This window comes from Meriones unguiculatus, chromosome 5 (genome assembly GCF_030254825.1).
Source record: "Meriones unguiculatus strain TT.TT164.6M chromosome 5, Bangor_MerUng_6.1, whole genome shotgun sequence".
Lineage (NCBI taxonomy): Eukaryota > Metazoa > Chordata > Mammalia > Rodentia > Muridae > Meriones > Meriones unguiculatus.
The window spans coordinates 111,465,182-111,480,962 of record NC_083353.1 but is presented as its reverse complement, the minus strand read 5'-3'; the positions used below and the strand labels follow the sequence as shown (position 1 = coordinate 111,480,962).

At 55.2% G+C, this 15,781-nt stretch overlaps 1 protein-coding gene across 10 annotated transcripts in view; it reads left to right on the top strand.

The window, feature by feature from the left end:
- The window catches only part of Mical3 (microtubule associated monooxygenase, calponin and LIM domain containing 3), a 184,564-nt gene that overhangs the window by 149,245 nt on the left and 19,538 nt on the right, over positions 1-15,781 (top strand). For 3 of the 10 annotated variants that reach the window (XM_060384108.1, XM_060384106.1, XM_060384104.1), the window contains 9 exons: positions 561-623; positions 3,822-3,932; positions 4,692-4,838; positions 5,352-5,428; positions 6,415-8,203; positions 8,526-8,620; positions 12,549-12,599; positions 14,080-14,190; positions 15,083-15,176. In XM_060384108.1, the coding sequence (XP_060240091.1) occupies positions 561-623; positions 3,822-3,932; positions 4,692-4,838; positions 5,352-5,428; positions 6,415-8,203; positions 8,526-8,620; positions 12,549-12,599; positions 14,080-14,190; positions 15,083-15,176 (2,538 nt within the window). The remainder of the gene's footprint in view (positions 1-560; positions 624-3,821; positions 3,933-4,691; positions 4,839-5,351; positions 5,429-6,414; positions 8,204-8,525; positions 8,621-12,548; positions 12,600-14,079; positions 14,191-15,082; positions 15,177-15,781) is intronic. The other 7 variants (XM_060384110.1, XM_060384112.1, XM_060384107.1 and 4 more) reach the window with 3 other exon arrangements.

Here is a 15,781-nt window from a genome sequence, read left to right as displayed (position 1 = left end):
TAGGCTGGCCTTGAACTCGGGATCCTCCTGTTTCAGCCTCCAGAGCGCTGGCCTTACAGGTGTATGCCCCCCACCCCATGCCCAGCCTCTGGCTTCTTCTAAGGAGTAGCAGTAAAAAGAAGCAAAGCCCATTTGGAGATGTGGTGGCCATATGGCGTGCTCTCTGGTCACCTGTCTCCCACGTAGGACCCTCGACGGCATCACCTTCTCTTGCTTAGGGGGGACCACCCAGAGCTACATGCCCGGTAAGGGCTGTAGAGGATCACTTCTGGTCCGGAGGAAAACTTGGGCCTTTCTGTGACGTTTTCATCTTCTAGGACATCAAGATGATCTACAAGATGGGGGCAAGGACAGAGCTAGAGCTGCCCCTGTCTTCTCTCCTTGTCCCAAATTCCTGTCACACAGGCCAATTTCGGATTGCGAGTAAACACACACGCACACCCATCCCATGACGTCTCGATTCCTCTTGCTCTGTTTTGAATTCCAGGACTGACCTCAGCTGTCCCTGCTGAGCACTCAGCAGCGGTTAACCTTGCGTTTATCATCTGTTTTAAATTCAGTGACCGGCCTCCCCTCCGTACGCCGCGCAGCAGTCCAGGCCTGGCTGGAGACTGTCTCCGGAGGTAGTCTGGTGATATACGACCACCCTGCACCCTGTTCATTATAACCTCTCTCTCTAGGCGGCTCGGCTGGCGCCTTAACTCTAGGACTCAGCTCCTGTCGCTGGTGCATGCGAGGGCCGGCGGGCGGGGGTTCATGCATGCTTAGCCAGACCGCCCATCTGCGCATGGACCAGAAGTGCATTCCCCGTCCTCAGACAGACTGGAGACCAACAGTGGAGACAGGATGGAGTTCATGCCTTTTAAAAAAAAAAAAATTATCATTAGCAGTTGGACACGAAACCCAAGGGGAAGGGGAAGCCTTTTGTACTGAAGTTTTAAACCCGTCGATGAAGTTGAGTAGCATCGATGTGGAGTCTGGGAGGTTCCACAGGCCTCCCAGTGCGTCCGAGGAGCAGTCCAAACAGGAATCCGTGGAAAGTTTGCCTAAGAGGAGTGAGGACTGGTGGGCATTGCTAGGCAGTGCGAGGCATAGCCAGGTGGCACCAGAACAGATCCCCAGAACTAAGCTACCGTGTCTCTTTATACAGGCCAAGGGGGACCAGTTTCCCTAGGAGGGATGCTTGGCCTCTGGGGTAGGGCATTCCTCCCCATTGCAGGATGTCTAGACCTTGGCTTCTGCCCTCAGCGCAGAGCTGTCTCCATCTAACCCCAAGAGGTCCCCAAAAGGAGACAGCATCCCCCCCGGTTGAGAACCAGTATCCCGGCAGGTACTTCTAGGACCGGTAGGGATGATGTGTGTGGCTTTTTACCACTTCTTCCCTCACTGTCCTCACCAGCAACTGACAGTTGACCTATGCCCACAAGTGCAAGAGGATTCAGAGTCTAGTCTAGTGAGGCTAACCCTGAGCCATCACCCTTTGAGCCAGAGGAACGAGCCTGAGGAGGGAGGATGTCCTAGCAGGCAGCCGAAATAAATGGTGACTCCCAGCTTTCGTAGTGTGTGGCTGCTGGCTTGCGTGGCGGCTTCCAGCTCGGCTCTCCATCTTAACAAGAGTTCCACCCCTCAGTTCCATCGCTCTAGCTGTGCCTCCGCACACATCGCTACTGCTGCACAACAGCACCCAAGTGTTTGCTTTTTGATATGCGTGATCATCATTTCTTTCCACTTCCGACTCTACAGTGGATGTTTCTTAGTAGCAAAACTGTGGGAAGGACCAAGGAACCAGGACAGACTGGTTGGAGGCTGCGCCAGCCTCTGGGAAACCGAGGAGTGCCGCCTTTTGTGCTACTTCCATCTCTCTTACCAGAGAGCATATGGTCCCCACCTCGATGTCAGGCACTCAAGCAAGCATGCCGTGCACAGAGGCCTTCTGGAGCGGGCCCAGAATCTTTCCAGCAGCCTCTTATTCTTTTGACGTGGTAGTACAGCAATGAACTCACCATCTGAGTACAAAGCTTAGTTTTGAGGCGGGACCCAGGGGTGTTGCTGAATGGGTGTTTGTGCCCCCAGAATCATAGTCACACAGTCACCACCTCCTACAAGTAGCCCAGAGCAGTAAGATCACTGGAAGGTGTTAGGCCTGTGGGAACAATTGAGTCGTTTCCTCTCCAGTGTCCATCCCAGAAAATGCCATGAGCATAGGAGAATGCCTTAGCACTGCCCACTCCCTGGAGGGCTCTGGGGTCTCCGAAAGGACAGGTGGTGGAGCTCAGCAGCCCGGAACTGTACAGCAGCCTCTTCCTAAACCCTGAGCTTTGAAGACTTGTTTGCCATAGTTCTCCCGTTTCAACTTTGGAAAAGTTCATCTGGGCGTGGTGGTACATGCCTTTACTCAGGAGGCAGAGGCAGGCGGATCTCTGAGTTCAAGGCTAGCCTTGTCTACACAGCAAGTCCCGGGCTAGCCAGAGTGAGACCCTATATTTCAAACAAACAAACAAGCCAGCTTTGGTGGTGCCCACCCGTAATCCCAGCACTTGGAGAGGCAGAGGCAGGCTGATCTCTGTGAGTTCGAGGCTTGTCTGGTCTACCAAGAGTCCAGGACCAGCCAGGGCTACCCAGAGAAACCCTGTCTTGGAAACAAACAAACAAACAAAAAAGTTCTCCGTAAGTTTGAACTGTTGTCATTTTATGAATTAAATGTTAAAAGTAAGTGTACAATGTGGGAAACTAAAGAAAACTGCCTATTCCTGTATCAAGAAATACAACATTCCCAAAATCTTTAAGGTGCCTCTTCCTACTCATAGGCCCTCCCTGGTATCACCCCCTTCCTTAAGGGAGCCTCTTTCCCGAGTTTTGGCATCACCTGAGCGCAGTGGCCCACACTTACTCATGGTAGTCAGTAGGATGTCCTGGCCTCTCCCACTTTCAGCTCAGCCTCGGGAAAATCCAAATGTGCTCAGATGCCTTGGTCCATGGAAATCAAAAGCATTGCCCTCAGGCTGCCAGCCTCCCTAGGCAGAGTGTTCTCTGCTTCTGGGCCATCAGTAGATCCTCCGCTAGCACGGGCTAGGGCCCATGGTGTGCGAGCTCAGGGGCTATCTGCCCCAGGGTAGATGAAGCAGATGAGTGCCTTACTTCGTTTTGCAGCCCTGAAGAGCAGTTCTTGAGCCCAGAAGGGGAACTTTTTGGCTTTTTTTCGAGACAGGGTTTCTCTGTGTAACAGCCCTGGCTGTCCTGGAACTTGCTTTTATAGACCACGCTGGCCTCGAACTCACAGAGATCTGCCTGCCTCTGTCTCTCAAGTGCTGGGGTGACAGGTGTGTGCCACCACACCGGGCAGACAGGGAACTTTACATATCCCCACGGGACCACTCTCCTGTCTCAAGAAAAGCGTCGGCCTCTACGTGTGCCAGTACCCATGTAGAGCAGAGTCCTGTGTGAGTCACCAGACTCTCAAGCCTAAGCTTTACCACCTAAAGGCGGCCATGAGGAACAGGGGCCCCTGGCTGGTACGTGAGGTGGCCAGCACTGGGCCTGTTACGGAGGCACTGGTAAAAGCTGCCAGTGATGGATCTCATAGCAGCAGCCTCTGGGTGAAAGTGATGCCTCCAGGCTGGAAGCCGCTCTCCTCCTCCCACCTGGCCCTGCTAGAGTGGAGCTATGGCCGTAGCACCCATACTGCTTACAGAGCACTGCCCGTGGCTGTCCGGGGGCCTCCCCCCTCCCCGTGGCCTATGCGTTACTACCTTTTGGGGCCCCGCACCGTCATTTGTCTGTCTGTCCTTCTCTTCCCGTTCTTGACTGTCTCTGCTTTACAGCCCCTCTGGATGAGAACGATCTGGAAGAGGATGTGGAATCCGAGCCAGCAGAGACCGAAGGGGAAGCCGCAGAGGATGGGGACCCTGGAGACACTGGCGCTGAACTGGATGGTAGGGGGCCCAGCCTCCCCTCTCCACCCCTGGGACCTCCTGTTACACTCTGGGGTCAGGACCAGAGTGGGTGGAACTCACAGAAAAGATACTTTACAGCAGAAGTTTAGGGAGGCAGCCTTGGGGGCCGGGGAGGGGATTCCGGGGCTAGCAAGAGAAAGGCGAAGAGAAGTCTGCGGCACCCCAAGAAAGATTTTGTGTTTTTGTGTTTCTGTCACAGCCTTGTTGTGTCACCGTCACAGCATTTAAGAAGCAGACAGGGGGGATGGGGAAGATAGCTCAGTGGGTTAAAGTGCCTGTTGCTAGCAGGAGTGCTGGAGTCCAGTGTTAGGTAACACCTTTGTAAAGGCCAGGCATGGAGGGGGAGGGAGAAGGGGAACCGCAGGGGCTCACTGGCCAACCAGTTAAGCCGAAAGGCAGGCTCCAGGTTCAGGACAATAAGGTGAAGAGCAGGAGCTTTCACATAGGTGAGGACGAAGACGCATTCCCACACCACATACACACACACACCCTACACACACAACAAAAGGAAAAGCACCACAGGTTTCAGGAAACCCTGCACTCAGAAGGTAAGATGCCTTGTGTCAAATCTGCCTCTGGGAAGAGGCTTGCTTTGCAGGGGCTGCCGAGCCTGCTCCAGACCTCGTGCCACAGTGGATCCCCCCAGTGAGGGACTCCCTAAGGAAGCCAGACCCAGAAAAGGAATACACCCGGGGCTCAGAATGTCTTCCAAACCCGTATCTTGCCTACCTCCTCCAGATCAGCACTGGTCTGATGACATCCCTTCTGATGCCGAGACGGAGCAACGCTTACAGTGCCAGGCCGGGGTGAAAGCCGAGCTGGAGCTGAGACTGTCAGAAAACAAGGAAGAGAAGCCATCCGACACACCAAAGCAAGAGGAGAGAGGTAGTGGGGCGGGAAGAATGACTTCTGGAGGGCCAGAGACCACAGGGGCATGCTGGTAGTCCCGAGCGAGGCCTTTGGAGTGGTGCCTGGCGGTAGCCCCACCTGCCCCTGTCCTGGTCTGTGCCTGTCTGAGGCTACAGATCTCTACAGCCTCAGGCAGTAGAACCTTTCCTTGGGTTGTTTAAGAGCGTGAGATGACCAAAGGCAGCTCACAAAGCTTGAGGCCCAGATCCTAGCCACCACACCACACGTAATGACCAGTGCCAGCTGAGGCAGCCTGCGGGGTTTGGGCAGCGCCTTCTTTGAGTCCCTTCACTTGATTTTCTTTTTTTTTTTCTAGAATAGCCTGAGGGCAGACCCAGGAAAACAATGCACGTAGGCTACCTCCTGCCTTAGGAAGGGGCTGGCTGCAGCGTGAGCCCCTCCATGGGGCTGGCTGCTCCCCGCTCCTGGTATGTGCAGAGTGGAAAGGACTTCATTCCTGCTATAAACCCCTGTGTCCCTCCTTTTCAGGTCCTTCCCAAGTCTCCAGCCAGTCTCCTCAGAAGCAAGCTGTTCTGTTCTCCCAGGCCCAAAGCCCTGGGGCAGAGGTAAGTAGGCCCCTGGAGGGTGAGGTAACGTGGTCAGTGGGACCTTAGGACCTTGAGGAGACGTGACCTTGTCTTAGGACCCATGACGTAAGCTCCGCAAAGAGAGGGGAAACGGCCGCATAGCCACCTTGTTTTGTGAAATTGTAAAATGGTCCTATCTTGTACTGGGGAAGGCCCTGCCGAGGCGTGCGCTTCAGCTGCTCCCTCAGTCCTTAGGGGTGGGCAGGCTTATTTTTAAGTTGATGCAATGGTATTTATGCTTCTATAGGTTTATAACAGGTATGTATGTTTTTTTTCCTCTATGTTAAAATAAATGTGTAACTATTTAAATGAAAACCATGCCCCTAGATCGGCAACACTGTGTGAATCACTTTAGAGAATGAGCCGTGTCATGAGCGTGTCTGAGGTCTTAGTCTGAGATGTGCCACGTGCAGAGCAAACCAGGAAGGAGTCAGCCCAGGCCTAGGCCTTTGTAGGTCCACGCGACGTGGCACAGTCCAGTAGCCGAGCCGAGAAGCCCTGGGGCGGGAGTTATAAGGGTCTGTGAGCATCTCCACGATTCCTCAGCGGGACAGTGGGACTGGAGAGCAGGCCATGCAAAGTGACAACCCTCTCACAGTGTCAGCCCCATGGTAGTCCCTCAGGGAACCTGGGAGCTCTGATCACCGTGGGTAGGGATGAAAGCCAAGTTCACTAGTGCCCTCGGCCAGTGCTGATGTGACCGGACCGAGGAATATGGATGTGAGTGAGATGAACCAACCCTGACAGCTCAGGCTATCCATGCCAAATGGAGAGTTCCTGAAAAGTTGACAATTAGAGCAGAAAAATGAGGAAGCCATGCCTGGAGCTCTTTGAATAACAGCCAAGCGATGAAGAGGATTTTATTTCAATAAACGTAGGCCCTTTGGGAGAGAAAGCTCCCTGAGGGCAGGTGCTGGCTACTGAAACCCTCCTCTCTGAACCTCTGTTCTTTCCTTCCTGTGTAGGAGGCCCAGGCCTCTCCTGCCTCTGTCGCCACCAAGGTGAAATCCCCCGAGGAGCCCCTTTCCCCTGCACCTCCGCCTCCCAGAGAAAAGCCCAAAGCTGAAGCCCCCGAAGATCAGAAAACTGTGCAGTCGCCCATCCGATCGCAGCCTGTGGCCCTGCCGGAAGCCAGGACGCCTACCTCACCCACCGGCTCACCACCAGAGTCTCTGCTGGCCCCTCTCACACCCCCCTCCAGCCAGCTCCCCATCTGTTCCCAACCTCAGCCTTCCTCAGATGCCTCCATCCCGTCACCCACTGAGTCCCCCATACGCTTCCAGCCGGTTCCAGCCAAAACATCCACGCCCCTCACCCCACTCCCTGCGAAAAGCCAAGGAGACCCCAAAGACAGACTAAGTGGCCCCCAGGCTGTGGAGGAGGCCATGAAGCGGAGCGACCTGGTAGAGGAGTTCTGGATGAAGAGCGCCGAGATCCGCCGCAGCCTGGGCCTTACCCCTGTGGACCGGAACAAGGGGTCAGAGCCCAGCCTCCCCCCTAAGCCAGTATCCCTGAAGTCCTACTCAGTTGACAGGTCGCCTCAGGAGGAGGGTCTCTGCCTTCTGAAGCCTCCATCTGTTCCCAAGAGGTTGGGCCTGCCAAAGTCAGCCGGTGACCAGCCCTCACTGCTGACCCCAAAGTCGCCCTCCGACAGGGACCTGAGGAGCAACCAGGAGGAGCGGAGGGACCTGTCCAGCAGCTCGGGCCTGGGCCTCCACGGCAGCTCCTCCAACATGAAGACCTTGGGCAGCCAGAGCTTCAACACCTCGGACTCCACCATGCTCACTCCGCCTTCCAGCCCACCCCCTCCCCCGCCCCCCAACGAGGAGCCCGCCACCCTGCGGAGGAAGCCCCATCCGACCCTGGAGCACAGGGAGGCCTCCGTGATCCCTCCGCCCCCTCCCGCCACGTTCATGCGGCCCCCGAGGGAGCCGGCGCAGCCCCCCAGGGAGGAGGTTCGGAAGTCCTTCGTGGAGAGCGTGGATGAGATCCCCTTCGCTGACGATGTGGAGGACACGTACGACGACAAGACTGAGGACTCCAGTGCGCAGGAGAAGTTCTTCACGCCCCCCTCGTGCTGGTCCCGGTCAGAGAAGGTCCTGGCCAAGGAGAATGGGTGCCTCCCCCCCCTGGGGCGCGACGCGCAGCCGCAGAAAAGGGGACTGCCCCTGGTCTCCGCAGAAGCCAAGGAGCTGGCCGAGGAGCGCATGCGGGCCCGGGAGAAGTCCGTGAAGAGCCAGGCGCTGCGAGATGCCATGGCCAAACAGCTGAGCAAGATGCAGGCCATGGAGATGGCGGCCTCCAGGTCCCGCGCCGCGCCATCCCAGGGCAAGGAACTGGGGCTAGAGTCCAGCAAGCGCACAGCGCCCCGAGGCTCTCTGGAGACCACCCTGAAGCATGAAGCTACCAGCGAAGAGATCCTCTCCCCTCCCTCAGACTCAGGCGGCCCCGATGGCTCCGTCACCTCCTCTGAGGGCTCCAGCGGGAAGAGCAAAAAGAGGTCGTCCCTCTTCTCCCCCCGCCGGAACAAGAAAGAGAAGAAATCCAAAGGGGAAGGCCGGGCCCCCGAGAAACCCAGCCCAGGCCTCCCGGAGGACGTGGCAGCCAAGCCCAAGTCCCTGTGGAAATCAGTCTTCTCTGGGTACAAGAAGGACAAGAAGAAGAAGAGTGACGAGAAGTCCTGCTCCAGCACCCCATCCAGCGGCGCCACGGTGGACTCCGGCCAGCGCAGGACGTCTCCGATCGCGAGAACAGGTATGCGTGGCCAAGGGATGCCCACCGGTTTACAGAAGGTCTGTTTCCCCCATGCTGTTCCCACAAGGGGTCTTAGGGGAGGGAACGAGCTGAGCCGTGCACACCTCAGCCCGATCCACCGCAAGAAGCATGAGCCTGATTTTGAGTGGAGCGGAGAAGAGTCCTGCCAAGGGATCTTGAACAGGCGCATAGAAGGCCATTTATTTGGTGTTGGCCCCTCACCTTTGGAGACAAGCTTCTGTCTCCCTGTGGGGCTGACCTGCAGCGTGATTTCACGGGGTGCCGGCTGCTGTCTTCACTTGGCCTCTTTTCACCCCTACAGAGCTGCAGCTCCGGCGCCAGCTGAGCTTCTCAGAGGACTCAGACCTGTCCAGTGATGACATTCTTGAGAGGTCTTCCCAGAAGTCCAAGCGAGAGGTGGGTGGGCCCAGTCCCTGAAGGGCTTCAGAGAGCTGGTGGCAAAGCATTCAATTTATTCTCTGGTAGAGTAGCAGACCGTGAAAGCCAGTCTAAAGCTGGGGTGGAGAGCCAGCACCTGCTTTGGAGTGCCAGCAGCAAAAGCCACAGAGAAGGTCTCTCAGACCTTTGAAATAAAGAGCGAAAGGTATTGCCTCAGTCTGAAGGAGCCAGGGTACTCTATGGGTTAGCAGCCTGTCCTGAGCAAGTTACCCCATGAGCCGTATCTGTCAGGGCTAGACCATGGGAGAAGAGCTGAGGGGTACTTCCTTGGGGTCATGCAAGTATGGAGTGGTCACCAGGCATGGAGAGGAGGTAGGGCGGGTGTCTCCCTTAGGAATGGGCCTGGCTATGCTGTCTCTCTGGTGATTGGTTGAATAGAGAGGACTCTGTTTAGGACTTGACCCTGACGGAGAGCGGTAATTGGAGGCACCGTTCCCAGGTGATCCACTCCACTGGGGCCCGACAGCCTCCCAGTGGCTGCCCCCATCTCCCCACCATGTGCCTTTTTGACATGACTCCTCAAGGCTTGGACTTAAGTTGTCCCCTCTATCAACAGCCTTGACCTGTAGACCAACCAGGGCAGGGCCACCGTGGCTCTGCGCCTAACACGTGTCTGTTCATTGAGGTGGCATCTTCCTGTTTCAGGCCACCCTCCAGCCTGACCCAGTTCCTCTTTTCATAACTGGACAGGCTAGAAAAAGCCACTTTTCTCTAACCGCATTCACCGTTCCTGTGTCTTCCTCATGTAATTCCGTATTGTCTTCTTGTAATTCTTCTGTGCTGTCCTCGACACCAAGAACCACCGACCACCCCCCTCCTCCATCACTTGCAGCCAGGCCCCATTTGTTGCATCGGGAGTCTGAGTGTAGGGCGGGGGTAGGGTGGAGTGCTCTCCATGGGGACCCCGTTCCAGTATGTTGCTGCTGGGTGTGCCTGCTGAGGTCTTCCAGGTGGTGGTGATGTCACCGAATCAGAGAGGGTGTGTGGCTGCGCACATGAGTTTCAAAACTCGTCCCGGTACTGGGGGCAGGTATTGTCTTAGGAAGCCTGAAGGAGCCTCAGCAGAAGAGAATGTGGCCCAGAGCCCCCTTTGCCTCCATGGTGACTGTGCCCATGCGGAGACAATTCCTGTCCTACTGGTCAAATCTTCTATCTCTGTTTGCATTGTGGTCAAGTCACGCTGCTTCTCCAGGGTTAATGAAACATCTTGCCACAGCAGGGAGTGCCGGATGCCCCCACTGCTAATGCCAAACCCATCATCTTGGTATAAACCACCCACTGACCACAGGTATGAAGAGCAAAGGAACTCACTTCCTAGCAGCATTAACAGGCCGTACACAGATTCCTAGAGCAGGACACCTTGTGTGTCACGTGCACTCCCTGGGGACAAGCTCAGTCCCTGGTGGTCACATAGGGAATGCTGAGGATAGACAGGGCCTGGGCGGTAGCAGACATGGCTCTTGAACGAGGGCAGGACATGGTGTTTCTTAAAATACTGAACCCGCTAGCCATGGTGACCCCAAGCAACCCTAACACTGGGGGTTATGTAAGTTCAAGGCAGCCGGGGCCACCTATTAAGTTCTGGACCACCCAGAGATACATAGCAAAATCCTGGGTCAAAAATACAGGTGGGTAGGAGAAATAAATACGGACCGTAGGTGGGGAAGAAACCAGAGCGAAACAACTGCAAAACTGTAAAGGCCACTTCACAGCCTCCAGTGACACTTCACAGTGAATGGCAAGTGTGAGACGTATTTATTCTTAAACACCGTCATCAACTCGTTGATGACGTCCCTAGCAGGTGACGCAGTTGTAATTCCTGGGAAGAGATGCCTCTGCAGAGGAGGAGCTACAGGCTGAAGTTGCTAGGGCCTGGGTCTGTGATGTCTAAAACAAATTCAGGCGGCTGTGTAAAGCCTGCCGCACCGCTGCCATCTGGGGATCGAGGTCAGGGTGGTCCGACACCGTTGGCTTCCTGCCTGAGTGCTTCCGGGCTTGAAACTTTCCAGAATTAGAAGCATCAGGAGCAAGGGGACCAAGAGTGAAAAATGGACTTCGGCTTACCAAGTGTGGTTTAGGTGGAAGTCGGTCCTCTTCCTGTTTCACAGACCCAAGCCCTGAGTCAGCACTTAAGACCATAGTGAGGAACACGCACACACACACACACACACACACACACACACACACAGACCCAAACCCTTGTTTTTATTTAAATATTTACTATACAAAAATAAATTATTCGGGGGTTATATGCTTGTATTCCTATGCGTGCAAGCGCATGTGTGTAACATGCGTGTGAAAAGCTACAGAAGAACCTTGTGTGTCACTCCTCGAGTGTCTGTCCGTCTCTTATGTGTGCGTCCAGGGCACAGAGTTCACATGTAGGCTAGACTGGCAGCACATCCTGGGAGACAGGATCCCCCTTCCCCACCTCCCCAGCTGTAAGACCGCAAGCACACCCTGCCAGGGCAGGCCAGTCCTTTCCTGTGAGGCTTACGAATTGAACTCATGCTTGCAAAACAAGTACGCTACTAACGGATTTCCCTCCCCAGCCCAATCCAGGCTTTTCTAGCCACCTAAAGCCCTGCCAGCAAGATAGCCTCCCTTTGCTTCTGCCTGACCCTAAAGTGCAGCCTGCCCAGATAGTTCCTTGCTCCTGAGGCCAACGAGGACCTGCCCTGCCCTTCTGCCAGCCCCTCATCCTGCCTGGGACCCGCGAAGCAGCTCCCTAGCCAGCTAGCCATGCTCTTGGCCCCACTTTCCCTCGAGTGTGCTATGATTCCCCTCCCTGTCCTTGCCACGGCCGAGTTGGTACCAGTCCCAGCAGTGAGTAAGCTAGTGAAGGAGACCGCGGTGGCTTCTTGCCTAGGCAGCAGCCACAGACAGGTGTCAGCACCGCTCTTGAAGTGTGTCGTGTCTGCCTCCGGGGACCTCATCTGTGCTTTTCCTTTTCAAACTGCCCCGTTCTGCATGAGGACCTGACTCACAGTCTGCCTCGTGGGAGAGAGGAATCGAGCAGGCGAGACGCCCATGCTCGGCGCTAAGAGCAGCGAGTTCATCCCCCAGATAGCATGCACGTGGTATCCTGTGTGGGTCCCCTGCTGAGGCCCCCTCAGCATCGCCCTGTCCTGACACCACCATTTTCCGATTGCCTCCCTCCCTGGGTCCACAGGGACCTTCAGGCACTTCCTCTGACCCCATGATTAGACCATGAAAGCAGAGGAGACTGGCCAAGGCTGAGAGCAGTTCCAGTCAGTGTGTGAAGGGAGGAGGTTCCCATGGTTGCCTGAACACTGGTACTTTCTCTGAACCATGGTGATTTCTGCTGTTTGGGTTTCCTTCCCTGGGTAGAATTCTGAAAGCTCAGGTTTGCCCAGTCCCAGAGCAGCTGGGCATCACACTGTCAAACTATGTGTCCCCGGCTAGAGACCACCACCAGGCTTGAGAACCTGTCCAGAGAGTACGGGAGGGTCATTGCCCATTCCCTGCTTCCCGCCTCCATTCCACGCTAAACGGTCAATGGCAGGAGCATAAAGGAAGCAAGAGGCCCCTTTGGCTGAAAGGAGTCCAGTCCCCACACATTTCGACAAACTGGCATACAACAAGGAGCAGACACAAAGGGGTTCAGGGTATGCTGTTAATAAAAATGCGAACCCCAGCATTGCTCAGCAGTGGGGTTCGGTGAGACTCGGCCGCTAGGGTCTGTTTGCTAGGTTCCTTTGTGCAGTGCAGTCTTGTGTGCCATTGTGGGAAACGATCGTGTGAGTGAGTCTTGTTCGTTTTAAGCCTCTAACGGATTTTGTTCCATTTCTGTATTCTGTTGTCATTTTTAATCATCATTATCATCCCTGTTCTGTTTTGTTTTCCGTTGCCATCCCCTTAAAAGTCGATTTATGTACCACACGCCTTGGCATTCAGGAGAGCCTATTCATCAAAGGTAGTGTCTCATTCCCGCTGGCTGGTCCTCGTTGCATGCCTGTGTGTGATTAACCCCTTGGACAGCCCTGCCGGGCCCTGCAGCCGCGTCCTCACTAACTGTGTCACACATGCATGCAGCTGTCACGGTCAAACCTTCTTCACTTGTGTCCCAGAAAGAGGAGGAGACGGTCACTCTTCAGTTGGCTGGATGGAGTGCATGTCGTCACGGGTGGAGGCAGAGCTAGCCCTGTGGGTCTGGGGAGCCCAGGAAGGGATGGTCATCAGCCTCCACTCTAAACCGTTAGGGCAGTGGGACACTAGGACAGCACTAAAGACCAGCTTCTGCCTGTTCACTTGACCCTCCCGCTGTCATTTGAGCTCCCTGAGGAGAGAGAAGTCTGGACCCAACTTGAATGTTGGATGGTTCCTTTACAGTCAAGTCTCTCCATTTTCTTGGAACAGATAAGGAGGGTCTCACAGAAGACAATCCCCATTCATGCTTCTCAGTGGTCTGTACAGGCACTGAGTGCTTGCCAGTGTGGGGGCCCATGAGTACAGGTGGCTGGGACATTCCTTAGCATCTGCATGGGAATTGCCCAGTTGCCTCTTCCAGGCTCACAGCCCACCACCTCAGCTACCCTGCCAGGTCACTTCTATCCTTCCTTTCCATGGCAGCCGTGGCCTCTGTAGACCCAAGCAGTCACCGCGACTGGTCCTTTTTCACCCCAGTTAGACCGAATTCACTGAGATTTAAAATGGAGGCACGCGTGTCTTTTCTCCTTCAGATGGTAGCCACTAAAGTCCTTTTGAACTCCACTTACCTGGAGAAAGTAATCCCAAACAAGGGGCTGGGGAAGCCCACACTTCCCAAACCTTTTCTTTTTCTTGCATCTTAGAACTAGGAAGCCTAGGGAAACACTTTACTGTGTTGTATTTTTTTTTTTTTTTAATCATCAAAATAGCTTTAAAAAAAAAAACCACAGACATGCCAGGCACAGTGACATACATCTGTAATCCCAGCACTCGGGGAGGCAGAGGAAGGCTGATCTCTGTGAATTCGAGGCCAGCCTGGTCTACAGCTCGTGTCCTGGATGGCCAAGGCTACACAGAGAAACCCTGTCTTGGGGAAAAACCAAAAAGCAAAACACAGACATGCAACAATGATGGCAATGTTGTTGTCACAATATGGCAAAAATGGTATCAGTGCCAGAGGAGTTCCTGTCCTTCTGTGGTTCAACCTCCTGACACTTTGCCGGCATTAAGCCTCTCGTCACAGCCACAGAGATGAAGCGTTTCACATTGGGGTCTTTAGCTGTGCCTGGTGTTCCAGACTGCAGCAGGGACAATTACCAGAAGTCTCTGGCTGAGCCTCACCCACCTCTCCCGGTAGCGGCTCCCTCATAGGATACAGCCCTCCTCACACCCTTGCCAGCTCACCACCCAAACCAGCCTCCACCTGCAGGCAGCCGACTTAGGAGCTCTCCCTTCCCCCTCTCTAGCCCAGAACCTACACAGAAGAGGAGCTGAGTGCCAAGCTGACGCGGCGGGTGCAGAGGGCAGCGCGGAGACAGGCCAAGCAGGAGGAGCTGAAGCGGCTGCACCGAGCCCAGGTACAAACTGGCAGCGGGGCGCCCACCCTGTGCCCACAGAGGGCCTCATCTACAGCAAGGAAGGTGGAGAGGCCAGGGCAGAAGCAGATAGGGCGTCCTTGTCGTCCATGATGACAGCCTGGAAGTGCCCCAGCATCCTGTTCTTAGAGAGGCCCCTCCTGGAGGCACTGTCTGTGAAAAGGACTGGCCATGCATTGAGTTTCCTGAAAGCTTTGGTCCAGAGCAGATGTCGAGTCCGCGAGTTCGCTTGTAACCACAGAGTCAGGACCTATGATAAACTCTGATGAACTCCCTATAAAAATCCCGAATGCGCTGAGATTTTTATAGGGACAGCTCAGAAGTACCCCTGGTTGCCGTCAGTCTTCATCCTCGGGCCTCATCCTAGACCGGTGGCTCTCGGCCTGTGGGTTTGCAACCCCTTTGGGGCCAAATGACCCTTTCACAGAGGTCACCTATCAGACGACTTCTGCATATAAAATATTTACATTACACTTCCTAACAGCAGAATTACAATTACAAAGCAGTTTATGGTTGGGGTCACCACACATGAGGAACTGTGTTAGAGGGTCACAGCGTTAGGAAGGCTGAGAGCCACTGTCCTAGACCATTCTGGATGCTTTTCTAGGTCACTGAGGCGGGACTTGTCATCACTCTGCCCAGTGCTCTACGGTCTTCTTATTGTAAAGATTCAGTGGAATCATTTTTAAATGCGTTTGTCCTATTCCAGGGAAAGAGAACAAGCCCTGGGGATCCGGGCCACACTGCCCGGAGTGGCCCCTTTCGACATCTTGACAGTCTCTGGCTTTCTCCCTCTTCGGGTCTGCAGCCCGGTCCTCCTCCGGGAAGCTGGAGGCGAGAACAGGCCGGAAGCTTACGTTCTGTTTCCCGGCAGATCATCCAGCGGCAACTGGAGCAAGTGGAGGAGAAGCAGAGGCAGCTGGAGGAGAGGGGCGTCGCGGTGGAGAAGGCTCTGCGAGGAGAAGCAGGTACTGTCCTGCGTCCTCTGTGAGGATGCTTGTTTTCAAGGAGAGAGCCTCCCCTCCCCTCCTTCCTGGGGGCGAGCCTCGTGTCACCTCCTCTGGAATCGGCTCCTTCTCTAGCAGGGTTTTCTGAGTTACTGGCATCACCAGGGTCCGGCGCTTACCCTATGTTCGGGCAGCACAGATGCCCAGGCCTGCTTCCCAGCCCATTCTTCAGCTTGCTGTTGGCATGAGGAACGAAATCCCGGGCGCTGTCACCCATTGTTGGCGAACGCTGGGCTTCCTCTTCCTCTCCCTGCTCCTTCTCCCCTCCCTACCATTCTCTCTAGAAGGAAGTATCCGGGAATGAGGGAGATTGTCCCACAAGGAACCATCACAGAATTGCACTCAACAGGCCTTAGCCTGCTCTCACGCGTGCTCCTCCTGTCCTCGATCCCCTGGGCTCCCTCCAGCCCAAGCTGCACAGCCACAGAGCCTGCATCCTCTCCTGTGTGGGGCTTCTGGCTTCCCTGGGTGAGCCCAGGCTTGTGTCCACCCGAGGCCAGTCACTAAGAGCAGTGTTGGAGAGACTCAGGCTTGCGGTCAGCTGTTGTGGCAGAGGCATGGGGAGC